The 15,884-nt window shown below is 41.3% G+C and overlaps 1 protein-coding gene across 2 annotated transcripts in view; it reads left to right on the top strand.

The window, feature by feature from the left end:
• The first annotated feature begins 4,248 nt into the window (after positions 1-4,248).
• The window catches only part of stac (SH3 and cysteine rich domain), a 29,282-nt gene continuing 17,646 nt past the window's right edge, over positions 4,249-15,884 (top strand). The window contains exons 1-4 of one of the 2 annotated variants that reach the window (XM_070842467.1): positions 4,249-4,683; positions 6,024-6,056; positions 7,780-8,113; positions 15,165-15,298. In XM_070842467.1, the coding sequence (XP_070698568.1) occupies positions 4,570-4,683; positions 6,024-6,056; positions 7,780-8,113; positions 15,165-15,298 (615 nt within the window). In that variant the 5' untranslated portion in view covers positions 4,249-4,569. The remainder of the gene's footprint in view (positions 4,684-6,023; positions 6,057-7,779; positions 8,114-15,164; positions 15,299-15,884) is intronic. The other variant, XM_070842469.1, reaches the window with a different exon arrangement.

Here is a 15,884-nt window from a genome sequence, read left to right as displayed (position 1 = left end):
TCTGCTGACATGATTCACAGTAACTACACACACACACACACACACACACACACACACACACACACACACACACGGACATGCATGCACAAATGTAACATTGACTCATGCTTGGGTTGTCTGGCCCTCTGACTAACTCAGGATTGTCTTGTGTACCCTCCAGGTGGTGGCCTATAGTGTGAAAACGTACAACCGCTTTAATCTTAACACCGTATGCAGTACACTAAGAAAACTCAAAGAGGACCATGTGACAGATAAAAAAAATCCAGAGCACACCCTAGAAACTGGTTAGAACAATTTAGACCTCAGTTTAACAGGTAAGCACGACATCTCACTCTCGACCTTAGAATTAGTTGTATAGCCCCAACTAAAGGTCCGCTTATTTGCTTTTTTCAGAGCTTTCAATAAACAGCCAGTTACCTTAACAAAGACTAGGAGTGGGGTTAACCATTAGTTTGACTCTATTTGAAGGTAACAGATCCGCTCAGTGGCACTAAAGCTCACTGATACTCTTGTTTCATCTTCTTGTTGTTTAACTTGTACCTAAATTTACTTTTAAAAATGACATTTTATGGTTTTGGGTTAATCAAACAAGATGTAGAGTGTTTATCTGTGAGATTTAGAGGTGCTGGTAGGTGGATTTTGTTACCTTTGGGCAGAGCCAGGCTAGAAGTTTCCCCCTGTTTCCATTCTTTGTGCTAAGTAGTTTTCAGTATCCAAACTCCAGTTGCTTATAAAAAAGTGTAATATAGTTAGAGTAAGAGCGGTGTGAAGATGTGAGTTTTTGTATCCCAGGATCCTCCCGATGTAGCACATCCAGAGCCTGTTGACTAGGCCTAGTTCAGACGTTAAATGGGCACAAGGACAGGAGGTAGCAATAACTGTCATGAGTGATTGATCGCTCTTCGATTTTTTTTTTGTGGCTTTCTCCGTGTCTTTGGCAATGATGCAAGTGTGGATTAATAACACCTCATTCACACCCTCCTGACTAACTAAGCACAGGGTACACAACCTGTATCTTAAACTCCATCACAGATTTACTGTGGATATATATATATATATATATATATATATATATATATATATATATATATATATATATATATATACGTGTGTATTTGTGTGTATGTGTGTGTACACAATTACCCAGACCGTTATTCATTCAGCAGCACTTTCTCTGATGTATGGCTCTACACTGTCTAACACTGATGCATCCTTAGCCCCTCAACACTCGTCATTCAGATGATGCTTTTTGATGAATTGTGGAGAGCTTGTTTATCACAAGTGGCTGAGGGATGTCAAAATAACACATCTACAGTTAACTATAATCTGACGAAATGATAGGAAGCCTTATAAAACAAATGAGCTCAAATGATTACTCTTCTTATACCAGCTATTTCTGGGCTCTTTTTTTGACGGCTCTTTTTTTGACGTAGCTGAGTTTTTGGGGTGGGAATCCCTCCTGCAGAAACTGAGCTGGATATGTGGACTCACTCACTCCTTGGGACTGTGTTGGTGTTTGCATTCCAGTCAGAGTGAGGAGGCTGCAGTCTGGCGCCTGCCTCCTTCGTCCTGCGATATAACTTCAAGGACATCACATCACAGGGGAGCCTGGAGGGAGGCAGCGTGATGTATCACTACAGCGGGCATCACGCCTATCCCATCTGAGGCCGGTGAGACGCCTCATATTTCACTGCAAAGGCTATACTGTCAGAATGTTGTTTATTTCCTAAATAATGGCTTATTGATGTGTAAATATGGGATAATCTCATTGTTTTCTTGGTTGACTCTAAGTGTATCAGAGAAGTGAATTCAAAGAGACATATCTTCCTGTATATTTACTAATGAACATTTTATTGTTTGACATTTTGGGAAATAGGGCATGCCGAGTTCTTGCTAACTAGATGAAAAGACTGTTACCAGTCTGTTGCCCACGCGAGCTACCAACCAGTAACATGTTAGCCTAGTTTACATGGTGTAGTCGAAGGAAAAGGAACATGAAAGATCAAAGATTCAAAGTGTTTATTATCATGTGTACAGTGCAGAAACGGGGTTCCCTGTACAATGAAAATCTAACTTTGCCATCCACACTGAATGCCAAAGAGTAACAAAAGAAGAGGATAAAAAATAAAATATAAATATAAACTACTATTGCTATATAAACTGCTATTGCTAACATATAAATATATTTACAAAATGTGCAACTTAACATGAAGTAAAGTGAATGTGCAGATTAGAGGTAGTTGTTGACTCCTATTGGCTGTTAAGGCGCCTGATGGCGGAGGGAAAGAAGGAGTTTCTGAGTCTGGATGTCCTGCACTTCAGACTCCTGTACCTCCGGCCTGAGGGGAGAAGACAGAACAGTTTGTATTGGGGGTGGGTGGGGTCCTTGATGATGGAGGCAGCCCTCCGGTGGACTCTGCGTCTGTAGATGCTCTGCAGAGAGGGCAGGGGAGTCCTGGCGATTTTGGACGCGGTCTCCACCACTCTCTGCAGGCGTTTGCACAGTCACACGGTGATGCAGCCGGTCAAGATAGACTCAACAACGCAGCTGTAGAAGCTGGTGAGGATTTTTGACGACATGCCAAACCTCCTCAGCCTCCTCAGGAAATACAGCTGCTGCTGGGCCTTCTTCGCCAGCTGTGTGGTGTTCAGTGTCCAGGTGAGGTCCTCGTTGATGTGGACCCCCAGATATTTGAAGGTACTCACCCTCTCCACTTCCTGACCTCGGACGAGCAGTGGCTGATGAGGGCTCCTCTCCTTCCTCATGTCCACTATCATCTCCTTAGTTTTGTCCGTGTTGAGGGTGAGGTTGTTGTCCTCACACCATGTCACCAGAGTGTCCACCTCCCTCCTGTAGGTTGCTTCGTCCCACCGGTGATGCGTCCTATCACAGCGGTGTCGTCCGCAAACTTCAGGATGGTGTTGTCCTTGTGGGAGGCTACACAGTCGTGGGTGAACAGGGTGTAGAGGATGGGGCTGAGGACACACCCCTGAGGTGTGCCGATGTTGGTGATGATGCTGGCTGAAGTCCTGTTTCCTATCCTGACAGACTGAGGCCTGCCAGTCAGAAAGTCCAGGAGCCAGTCACAGAGGAGGGGGTGTAGTCCGAGTGAGAACAGTTTGTGGGTGAGCTTGTGGGGGATGACCGTGTTGAAGGCAGAGCTGTAGTCGATAAAGAGCATCCTGATGTAGGAGTCTTTATTCTCCAGGTGTGAGAGGGAGGTGTGCAGGACTGCAGCAATGACTGAAAACTGAGGAAAAGTAATAAGTTAAATCTTTCTTAAGTCACTTTTATAGATGGTTCAGCATGTAGGGAAGCACTTCTTCGCTTTTTTGTCAAAAATGATGTGCGAAGATTGGTACCACACTCATGGCCTTATGGTAAATACTGTATGAAACTACAACCAGCGGCCAGTTAGCTTAGCTTAGCACAAAGACTGGAAACCAAGGGAAACAGCTAGCCTGGCTCTGCCTGGCAAAGGCAACAAAATCTGCCAACCAGCACCTCCAAAGGTCATTAATTAACATGGTAAGATTTACCATTTGTTTAATTCGCACAAAAAAACTGAAGTGTGAGGGGCGGGGTTATGTAGAAATACTCTTGGTTGTAGCTTCCGGTAACTTCCTGGTGCCCAGGCTGGTTGCTAGGCAATTGGTCACGTAACCCTATATTAAAGGTTAAATTCTCGTTTTTACACTTTTGTGTTTGTATGGATTAAACAAAACAGCTATATATGTGTTAAATTGTGAGCTTCAGAGGTGCAGGTAGGAGATTTTGTTACTTTTGAACAGGCTAGCTGTACCTCCAGGTAAAAGAAAACAAACAAATCTAAGCTAGCTTAACTGCTGCTGCTTTAGCTTTTAGGCTACTAGTCCAAACTAGCTAAGTCATTACTAGGTTATTCTCTCTGTTAATGTCAATTAGCTCAAAGAAGTATAACTAAGTATCTTAGAAGACTTGTTCCCAGAAAATTCTATAAAATAAGCGTATTTGCCCAGCGAATGAAAAACATGTGCCCACCTTGTCCAACATCCATTTACTTAGCAGTGATTAAATTTGACCGTATGGGTGATTTTCTCTGAGTTTGACGTCTCAGATTTTTTGGCAGGACAGGCTCGTTGTGTCATATTTCTCCTATCTCCTCCTTCCCCATCCCTCCCTCCCTCCCTCCCTGGGTCTCGTACAGCTCTCCGCCCATCGGAGTATTGGCAGTGTGGGGCGCACGGCGCACAGCGTGGACTTGGAGATGTCTTGGCAGCATTACGCACGACGACACGATAAAGCTTTCTGTAGAAGGACAGGACACGGCGCAGCCGAGCTGGACTGACTTTCAACTTTTGATTTTTACAAGCACTTCTCTCGCAGCCCCCTCAAGACATTTTTCTTGTCGGTGGATGAGACTCAGATCTCTCTTTCGCAGAGGCAGCAGCAGTGAGTCTGGATGACTTTTCCTCTTCTTGTCCTCGGGTCACAGCGACTGTAGAGGAATGGAAGCGATGTAAACAGCTTGGAGAGAAAACAAACTCTGCAGAGCAACAGTTTTTTTTTAGAGATCCCAAAAAGAGAGGATGATCCCGCCGGCCAACATGATTCAGGACGAAAGTGGGGGCAAAGAGGACGAACGGGACCAGAGTGAGACACCAAAATCCCCGACGGTGAACGCCAGCCAGCAGGAAACCAAGGTAGGACTGTCCTGTTGTTATCTATTATTGTTTACCATCACCCCGGATTGACGGATTTACTGTGGGATCGCACTGAGCATCCGTCCAACTCTTATAAATAGAGCAGGGTAAACAAACTTCTCTCAACATGACAATAAAATCGACTCAGGAGGGATCAGTTTCTAAAAACCACAACATGCATTTAAACTGTCACTTTTTTCACTGACTCACACACTGATCAACCTTTTAAAACAAGCTTCAACAGCCTGATCCTCATTAGATTTAACTGGTAACACTGGATCAACTAAGAAAATATCATCAACTGTACAAATCGTACAGAAAACAGTTTAATATAACATGTTTAAAGTGCCATCAAGACTCAGTACAACAAAGCCACCCCAGTGTGTTACATTTTGATATTGTAGCATGTAAGAAACCAACCTTTGTACTACAATATATTAGATTAAACTCACTATTTAGCAGAACACACACTCTTTAAAAGGTATGACTTTAATAGAAATATAGTGTTTTCTGTCTTTCATAAGAGATTACAGTCTGTCACTATTCAATAAATACAGATTATAGTACAGTATTTGAATTAATTATTGCTAGATCAATGAGGATGGAAAGGCTATTTATAGCTCTTTATAAGACTAAAACAGCTTCATAGTGTGCTGTAGTGGTAAAAGAAGTAATATGGGGTTAATAGTGTATTAAATAACTGGCACATGGGTTTGTTCTTTCTACTTATGGCTGATGTAGGTAGGAAAGTAGGCTGTGTGATAGAGCCACAGCTGCCTCAGGCTTTTAGCCATCTATGTGGGCCACATGTTGCCCAGACTACTACAATTAGCTGTAAAATATTGGACAAGTCATCATGCCGGTGGATGGCTGCAGCAGCTCTCATGTCCTGTCCCCAAAGATCCCATACAGGATGGATGAGACTCATTCTTCCTCTATATTATTTTTTCAAATGACTATTTGTTGAGTTGAGAGAAAAAGTTCAAGCTTTTGCTTTTGGATAAATAGTTGCTGATCAGTCTTCTCTGTTGCCGCTGGGATCATGGAGATGTCTTCCTCTTCGTATAGTGTCTTTTAAGGCTTGTGCATGTGAGCTCTTACTTTGGCACATTTGGTCTCTGGGTATTTCAGGAGACTCCTGGCTGACTTCTCACATAATTTTAAAGCTTCTGCCAAACAACCACACTCACTTCCAATATCTCAGGGGATTAGCCGTAGAGCACCTCAAAAAAACAAAAAAAATGATTTAAGAAGGTGTTTAATCATTCATACCGGGATAAGTAGACTAAGTCTTCTACCATTAAGTAAAGCTGTGTTTGTGTTTTTATTCCTCCTTTAAGAATACTGTGAGGCCTGAACATCACAAGCGCAAGGTGAGCCTTTGCTATTGTGCAAACTGTAGCGTACTGCTGATTTTAGTCCATCATAACATAACAGCATACCTGCATGTAAATAAAAGTTGTCTCATGTTACAACTTTTACTGCTTTTTAAGCTAGATCACTTAGTGAGGTCAGTTCCACATAAGGTTTAATCCATCATCACCACGTTTTAGAGGGCACTCTTTGTTCCAAGGCTGCATCAGTAATTGTATTTATTTACAATGATTCTATATATAATCTTATGCAATAACTGGCTTTGTTAGTCTTGTTTTGCATTATCTGGTTCAGCCCTCATTAACCCTTCTTGCTTTATGATAGAGCACAGCTCTTATAGATTTAGTGCCATCAAACACAGCATGAGCTCCTGGATGCATGCACACATTCCTTCACCATGCTGATTTAGAGAGAGATTTTTATTTATGATGATTGTTTTTTTTAATTTTAAATATATACCAACCACCATACAAGACAGAAGTGTAGTATCCTTTACCATCACCTTGAAAATAAGTAAAACACATGCAGAATTTACAGAAAACATTGCTATCTAACTAATGTCGTTATCTAGAACCAACTGCATTAACATTATTGTTATGTTTTACCACCGTTTTCCTTTCAGGGCGTGTAAAACCCATTCAAATGAAGAGCTGGAAGAGGTTTCAGTAGAATATATGTGTGGCGTATGTTCATTTCTGTCTGTGTGTGAACGTGTGTGGGTGGTAATGGTAGAGAAAGGATCCAAATTGATTGTTTCCAGAGTGACCCCGTAGAGCTGATTGATCTTCACCATACCAAAGCTGTACTGATGAGCTCTCTAAAACAATTAGCTCAGGCATGTTAGCCAAAAATATCTACAGCTAAAATGTACATTTATTTAGCTTATTATTGTTTTAGTCTTAGATTTGATAAGAACACCTGGGCTCAGAATCAATAGACTAATAAACTGTGTCTGTGTGTGCATAGATAATATTTTTTAACAAACTTAGAAGAGGAAAGATCAACCTTGAGCACCCAGCAGAAAAACAGAAAATCCTAACAGGTGTTTACTTGTTTACAGTTGCAAACATTCAGGCCTAAAGTGTGTGCTGGGATATAATAGATCATTATGGGTCCCTTCCTACCAATCAATTACTCAAAACATAACCTATTTCTTCAATGAGAGATCTGCAGCCACACAGGAGCCAGAGACCAGAACCATAAAATCACTTTACAGTAGCTTAGAGATTCTTTATGGTGTGCTTGATCCCAGTTTTAAGTGGGTTTCACAGAGGAAGAAGTACACACTGAGAGGTTAAATGAGGAGTTGTCAGTGTGGAGTGTTATGAATAGCATTACTGTAAAAGAGGAGCCTAATGAGATTGATAGGAGCTGCAGCCAGAAACAGCAGCCCAGCGTGTGAGAAATAGTACTGATGTGATGCATCACTCTAACCAGGAAATCACATTACTTTCCAGGTAGGGAACCTCGAAGGTTTTCTACTGAGCTGTGATAAATTGCCCCTAGCAGTGGGGCAATTTTTATTGGCCAATGGGTCAGTGAGACATTTGCCTAAAGGTTTTAGAGACTTAAACTTGTAATTTATTAACCTTGTAATTCACTTGAATTATTTCATTCAGTTTCTCTCCTCTGTCAGTATCTCTTGGTTTATTCTCCCATTCAGTTTCTATCTTTTTCTTTCTCTTGTTCCATTTCTCCTCACCTCTTTTTCTCTCTGTTCAGCTGCAGAGACTCAAGCGGTCTTTGTCCTTCAAGACCAAGAGCATCCGCAGCAAGAGTGCTGACAACTTCTTCCGGACAAGCAGCGACAACAAGACGGAGCTACTTTCGGATGTGAGCAGCAGCACGGGCCACCTGTGCAACATCGGGATGGCCCCGCCGCACAATACCAACCTCCCCATCCCTCCGGTCCCTCCAGCAATCCCCTGCGCTCCTCCCCCCACATCACGTTCTCAAGCACGCAACCCGCTGCAGGTAGACTCGGCAGGACACTGCTTCATGGAGCACATCTTCAAGAAACCCACATTCTGTGACGTCTGCAACCACATGATCGTAGGTATGGTCACAGCCCCTCCTGCCTTCAGTAGTGTGATCAGACTATCAAACAAAGCACAGTGACAAGATCATAGGAGACAGCAAGGTGAAAAATCTTGCACATCATCGAAAGCAATCACAACATTTGGAATAACCTTTTCATAATGAGACCTTCATCAGCTTATCTTCAAGATAACCTGATGAAAAAGTTTCTGTCATCAGAAATGAAATTATGGAGAGTAATAAATATGCAATATACCCTTATGGTATGAAAACAGCAGGATGTAAAAGGTGACAGTCTCCTAAAGCCCCTACCTTTGTTTTCTTATGCTACATACCATGTTTTAATCTGGTGAGAATGAACACACAGCCATGTGCACCAAAAAAACAGTCGAAAACACCTGACACTGAGCGTCCAACTTGACTTGCTGACATGTAACCAAAGTTTCACCATCCTCCTTTTTTTGCACACTGACCCGGGTCCCTCCATCTGTCTGCCAGGGTGTCAGATAGCCGACAACAGCCGTGCCAGCTCCTCTACCTGTTCTTTCCTCACCAGATGTTGTGGTTTCTCTGGCCGCTCCCCTCCTGGTTAACCATCAGTACTGAAGGGCCACTAAGTCTTTCTCTCAGGGACTCTGCAGCATGATAATGACAAGGGCTGCCCGCACCATCTGTTCAACAAGCCCCTGATATCAGGTCTGATGGCAGATAAAAGACGTGGGAATACAGGCGCGCTCAAAGTCGTGTGTGTAAATGTGCACATATATACTGGAGTGAAACCAATACTATATTAGCTTGCCAACAATCTTTGCTTTTCTTAACAAGTTTACAGTAAGTGCTCTTGAGGAAATAATGTTGTTTACACTGGTGTGTTTTATGTGGTGTGGCCAGTGAGGCGCGCCCAGTGGCCGAAGCGTTGAATGGGCCTCTGGTGGTCTGTTAATAATCAAAGTGTGATGTGAGGCTTGCCTGGTCCTGTGGTAGGTGCTGAGCCCTCTGGTCCACTCATGAAAAAAGATGCTGCCCTCTTCTTCATTTGTCCTGCTTTAATGAGAACACAGTGTGGTCAGCAGAGAGACAGAGCGAGTGGGAGAGTGGACGGCGGTTTACTGTGTGTGCGTGCGTGCATGTGTGCATATGTGTGTGTATGTATCTAATAAGCTGCTAATGTGCTGTCAAAGTCTGACTCAGTGTCCCAGAGTCAAAGAGCAGCACACAGGAGAGAGAGAGAGAGAGAGAGAGAGAGAGAGAGAGAGAGCGTTTGTGAGTAGTACAAGCATACTGTGATATGACCATTCATTAGAAACTGCTACAAGTTTGTGGACATAAAATAGTGATGTAATAATTTACAGTTTTTTCAATCTCATGAAGTGTTTAATGTTTAGGTTTTCTAACTTTGTGAATCCATGAGTTGTCAAGAAACAACATTTTCCATATAACAAGACACGATACAAGTATACCACTTAAAACTAATGTAATATGGAGTCATTTGGATAAAGAAACTATATAGTGATCTTTAAATGGATTCAATGAAATATATACTTATTTAACCTCAAGGATCAATCTCATAAACAGTTAACCACTGTTTTGGTAAAAAAAAAGGTGTTTAAATCCACATGTATTTATAATCCACCTACACTTATATATAGATTAATGCAAATATGCTAATATCGCAAAAAGCAGCCTGAAAATATTAAACACCCACCTTCTTCCTAAGCGAGGATAGTTTATTATATTAAAGCCTGTAAAATTAAATGTGTCATCCATAATGAAAAAGGCTGAATTATATTATAATGTTCACTGACTCATTCATCAGGTTCATTAGATGAAGGTAGAGGAAACTATATTAGTAAATATTTAATAGAGCAATAAACACATCAACATTTTTGGTAGCATTCATTTATGTACCCCTGTATGCAAGAGAATAGGTGACACGATATGTTCAGTTGACCACCTTTAGTTCAATGTGACTGTGACTAAAAACTGTCAATATATTTTTAACTACAACATAGCTTTCAGTATTTTGTGTCATATGAAACTCAACACATATTCACCTTTTCTGTCTGCATCAAATGTCTTCACAAAAAAAGATTTTCTGTTTCAGTCATCATCATAAAAGTTAACACATCAGTTTGACTCTTATCTGACACAAGAAACAAATGATAAAAAATGTCAACCAGTCAAGAGTAACACTGAAACTTTACCTAAGAAGTGTATTCAGTTTGCATGTTTAATAACATTTTCCTGTAGTCATTCCAAGATTGCTCCTATCATGTTCCACCCATGTTTTGTTCTAATTCCTTACATGGGCTATATGTGTGCAGCCTTTGTCCGTAAGAGCAAGTGTCCTTGTTGTGTGGCTCACAGTGAATTAGTGTCACTTAGTTTAGCAGTTTCACTGCTACATAAAAATGTTCTGTTAGAGTACAGGCTGATGCTGAGATATTGATTGCAGGTCCTTGCTGCAAATGGCTTATTAAATAAATGTCTGCATGAGTGAATGGGAGGGTTATTTGTGGCTGACAGAGGGTGAAATATGATTTACAGTGCAGGCTTGAAAAATAAATATTTTAGCTTTTGGATAGTGAACTTATGTAACACAAAGAGCTTGATGGATTAAACTTTGTAGAGTAAACTTTTTCTAAAAGGACATATTGTATGAAGGATATATGCAGATGGAAAATGCAGAAACATAAGGTACTATTACAAAATATCACTGTCAGTCAGTAATCACTGATTACTGTGACTGAACCTTTAGGGGTTAGACATTAATTTACTTTCAAGATCTCTTAAGCGCCTCAAATCAAAGCATCCAAATTCCTGGATTAATTCATAAGACAAATTGATATCCATCCCAAGTGAGACAGTAATCTCACTTTATTAACATGCACTAATCTATGCTATGAAATCCCTGAGGTACACATGACAGGTTTGTTTGACCCCACAGAAAATTAAACTCAAAGTCAGAGGTCAAAGGTTCGGTAGTAGCTAAAAGGTGCTTTACAGCGTGAACACACACACACACAACCACACACACACACACACATGCTGCACAAACGTTTCTGACCCACACTCTCTTACTGTGTATGAGGTGCTTGCTGTCATACAAGATCCAACTGTCGCATATTGTGACAAACTTGCACTTCCACTCTTACTGCATTTATCCATTTTATTCGTACAAGTGACAGCTGACATTGTCTGCCATGTCTTATAAATAACTCACAAACCATGAAGTAATCCATGAAAAAGAAAGCATTATAAAATGTCAAACTGCATGGGTGCCAGCAGGGAAAATGTCAGCTGAAGAAAGTCAGTTCATCAAAAGTTTAAAGAAACTGACATTTTTGGAGATGTACTGAAGTTTTAACCTTGACTCAAAGAACAGATAGTAATTTTCAGCCAACGCCATCCACCACTTTGGTTAAGAGTGAAATATCTCAACAAATACTTGATGCATTACCATGAACTTTTGTACATAAATTCATATCCACCCTCAGGTTCAGGATCAGGAATCTTTGGTGATCCTTGTGACGTTTTATATAGTGCCATGATTATCTCAAAATTTTATTTTGCCTAAATATATGAAAATCGAATGATATTCCCGTCAGCTGGAGCTGTACCAGCTAGCGGTGTTTAGTGATAATTAGCACGTGTTAGCATTCTGAAATGCTAGCCTAAGATGGTAAATATGGTGAATGATGTACCTGCTAAACATTAGCATGTTGTTATGGTGAAATCTTAGTATGCTTATGTTAACATTTAGCCCTGTCAAGTACAGCTTCACAGAGATGGAAGCATGGCTGTAGACTTTCACTGTTTTATTTCAAAACCGCACTGCCACAGTACAGTTTAACAGATAACATAGAGATAGATGGACCTCTAAACTCCCACTTGTTTGGGGCAGAGATCTTCAGAACAGATGTCTCTGCTGGCTGCATGACAGTCCTCATTACTCCAAGCGAGTTAAATTTCTAACCAGTTGACGGTGCATCTGCACCCTATACAGTTAATTTCAGAAAACCTGTGATCACAGACAGATACGTAAAATGCAGTTAGTGTCAAGTGCAGTGTCAAGCATTGTAAGCTTTATTTCCTTAATTCTCCAGATGGAGAAATACATCAGAAGGCTGCAGGAGAACCTAATTAAAGTCTGCTAATACATACAATGCTGCTCAGGTCAGTGTTAGCTTAAGGACAAGAGGAGGCGGAGGAGTTATTGTCAGGATGAAGGTTATTTGCACAGGAAATCAAGGAGGCATGAAGCAAGAACAGTGGCTTAAAGGATCAATATGGGGCTATTGTACGGAGAGTGTGCAGCGTGAGAGAGATACTGTAGGGAGGAAGAGTGGGAAGTTGAGGGAGAAAGATTGTGTGGGAAAAAATAAGAGGCAAGTACGGAAAACTTCACAGGAGTCTTGTCCTTTACTGTAGTGTAAATGAAAAATGGGATTTAAAAGCAGTGTAGCCAAGAAAGAGCAAATGCCAGAGAGAGCAGCACTGTCACTCACTTTCCCCACAGCTGTAATGCTTTTAGGCCCTGGACTCCTCTCTGAGCTTGGAGGAAAAAGCACCTAAACACACACACACACACTAACGTCATTACCCAGGCATTACTGAAGGAAGACGACAATGTCAGATTCTTGTATCAGCCTGCTGAAACACAGTTTGTTCCTTTCTTATGGAGGGATTTCATTATTCCCCCATGTTGGAATGAGTCAGCTCAACAAGGCAATCTACAACAGCTTGACGAGGACCTCACTTGTTTCCGGCCCCTGTGCATTCAGATAGACAGACAAGAACTCGAGTCAGGTTGTCTTAAAGATGTCGTACAGAAAATATTTGCTGACCTGAACAAGAATAATGCTCCAAGTGCTCGTTAAACAACATCGTTAGTTGACCTGATTTAGAGTGACCTGAAAATTTAAGCAGGTTGTGCTCATTGCGTCTGCTGCTGCTGCTGTTGCGATGATCTGTAGCTGACCAATGAGGGCTCGGGCCAGGATCACATTTCTCTTGGTTTCCATCTCAGGTTAACTAACTCCGCCAGCTCTGAGTCAGTGAGGCTCGGCCAAGCAACACTAGAGCTTTAAATGGGGAATACAGATCCAGTTTTCCACCCATTACTGAGATTCTAATGCCTGTCACTGCTTCCCAGCACCAGATAGCCATGACACCAGTTCACATTACAGCACGTGAAAAGCAAGCAGACATTTCTTCCCTCTGTTGTTGGCTATGTAAACTACACATGAGGGGATTTGTACTGTCACACAGAATCTTGTGTATGCCGTCTTGCTCTGGGATCAGGTGTTCTGCTTCACTTCACATTCACAGTACAGGGTTACCTTTGCTCACTGAACCTCTTCACCCTGCTCATCAAACTGAATGTGCTGCATTTTTGGGGATAATCTGGACTGAAATGCCGACATGATTTCCCTGCCATCATGCCTGTTCAGAATGCATAAAAAACTACGCACAACTTGACAAGCATGAACAAACTTGACAGTGTTTCAGTGACGAAACTTGCTTGGTCAGATCATCTTATGTTCTCCCTCCTCTTCCAACACCCACTGAAGTATATCAATGAATTTTCTGTGTCCATATTTCCACATGCACACACGCAAAGTGTGGGCAAGAGCAGGGCACGTGCTCATTGATTAATCAATAAAGAGCCAGAAGAGCACTGAGACTTGGTAAGACTGTCCTCTGTTGTTAACATGGCTGTCAAAATACACACCACCACTGGCTGCAAGTGGTGCTTTTTTTCTCCACGGTACATATAACCCACAGAGATGATTTGAGGTCATTTGTCATCGCAGGAACTCCTCTCTCCTTTCAGGCTTTGTGAAGATTATGCCTACATCTCACATGCGACAGAATCCCCACTTAAAACCAAAAGAATATAAACTTATACCAGTCAGACTTAGTTAGGGCTGAACAGTTTATCGGACCATTATTGAAATCACAACATGGCAAAGTGCATTATCCAAATCGCAGGAGCTACAGTTGTTTGATAAAGGTGAAATATGTCACAACATACCATTATTAATGAAGCATTGTGGTGCTATTGAGATGCCTGGATTTACAAATCATATTCTCCAGATGTAACATTTGTTTGAACAGTTTGTTTGGTACAGTCCCCAGCAACAATCACAATGTTTATACTTTTTTAGTGAAAATGAAATGCAAAAATTGCAATATGTTTTTTTTTTTTGCAAATCATTCTGCCCAGATTTGAATGCAGAATATTTTCAGAGTTAATGTTGGTATTTGAGCTCTGACCACGTAGCTCCCTCCAAGCTTATACAGCCCCAGCAGAGGAGAGACGGGAGTGATGATAGCTCCCTTCCCGGGGAAACTTATGAAATGCTATATGAAAATTTTTTTAGCCAACCAGAATTTTTTCTGCCCTGAGCAGTAATACAGTCTGAGATGCTCCAAGGTGTAGACTGTAATATTGGGATCTTTTAAATCTTTAAAAGCTCGACTTATGATGAATAGATGAGCTTGAGCCATTTAGCTGTTTAATCAAATACAAATTTACAGAATTACATCTTACTTACCCCATAAACATACCAGTATAATCCACTAACTTACTGTACATTCATGCATAAGTACCTGTTAATGCTCTCCGCCAAAACTTTTCTCTTTACAATCTCACATCTCCACCCTAAACAAGACTATCTAACTTGTTCTTTTTTTCCTCATCTATCTCTCTGTCCATATTCATCTGTTAATCATTATGTGTATGTCGCACACACATATTAATACGTTTGAAATGATATCGCGTGGTGGAGATGACACTCACTCAATTGTAGTCAGCCTGGTTAAAGTTCCACATTTCACAACACAGGTTTCCCTCACTGCATGCTGGGAAAGATACCAGAAACTCTGGTTAGGAGTAAGTGTGTAAAGACATTGAATAAATGAATGAGATGGTGTTCAGAACAGCATTTTCCATTTCCTCTGCCTTTTTTTGTGTGTAATTTGCTGTTCACTTAGGGATGCCATTCAAGTCCAGCTTCTGACATGACAGATCTGAGAATGCTGCCTCTTTTCTGTGTGAATATCAGGTACAACAGCCAAGCATGTGGTGTTTCTGGCGGGAAACACAGCAAAGCACGGCCTCCGCTGCAAAGCCTGCAAGATGAGCCTCCACCACAAATGTGAGAATGGAGTGGGACAGCAGCGCTGCATGGGCAAACTGGTAAGATGCATGACACGGAATAATGCATGACTTTTTGCCATGATATAAACTGTACATTTGTCACTTCACTGTCAACAGTTTGGGGAATTCTGAGCTTCACAGATAAAATTACTGAAGTCATTATGATAGCAACCAAAACAGACTTATTAGAATTGGCTGTCTGACTGTTTCCCACCAGAATGTGCTTATTCAGAAATCACACTCTATGTGTGAGTGTGCTGGTACATCTGTGACCACAGTCCATCTTCGTCATCGTCCTCATCATCGTTATATCATCACTCTGTCTGTCTGTGTGTTAGATAATAGTAATGCAAACATGCTGACCCCTCCTCACTTCGGTCAAATTCTGCCTCGCTGCTGTCAGCAAGAACCATTAATTCAGGATCAATACAATCACCCTAAAGCAGCTGCATAGCCACTAATTGAAGATGTCACATGCAACAGTTTTATGACGTGTTTGGCATGACACAGTCTGACCTCTGATGTCGCTTTTTTTCAATATGTAAAGTCAAGTCATGGTAATTTCTGAAACTAGGGTGAATAAAATAATATTTGGAATAATTATCACATCATTAATTGTTCAGTT

Source organism: Pempheris klunzingeri, chromosome 13 (genome assembly GCF_042242105.1).
Source record: "Pempheris klunzingeri isolate RE-2024b chromosome 13, fPemKlu1.hap1, whole genome shotgun sequence".
Classification (NCBI taxonomy): domain Eukaryota; kingdom Metazoa; phylum Chordata; class Actinopteri; order Acropomatiformes; family Pempheridae; genus Pempheris; species Pempheris klunzingeri.
Note: the sequence above shows the minus strand (reverse complement) of the source record. Positions and strands in the feature narration are given on the sequence as shown.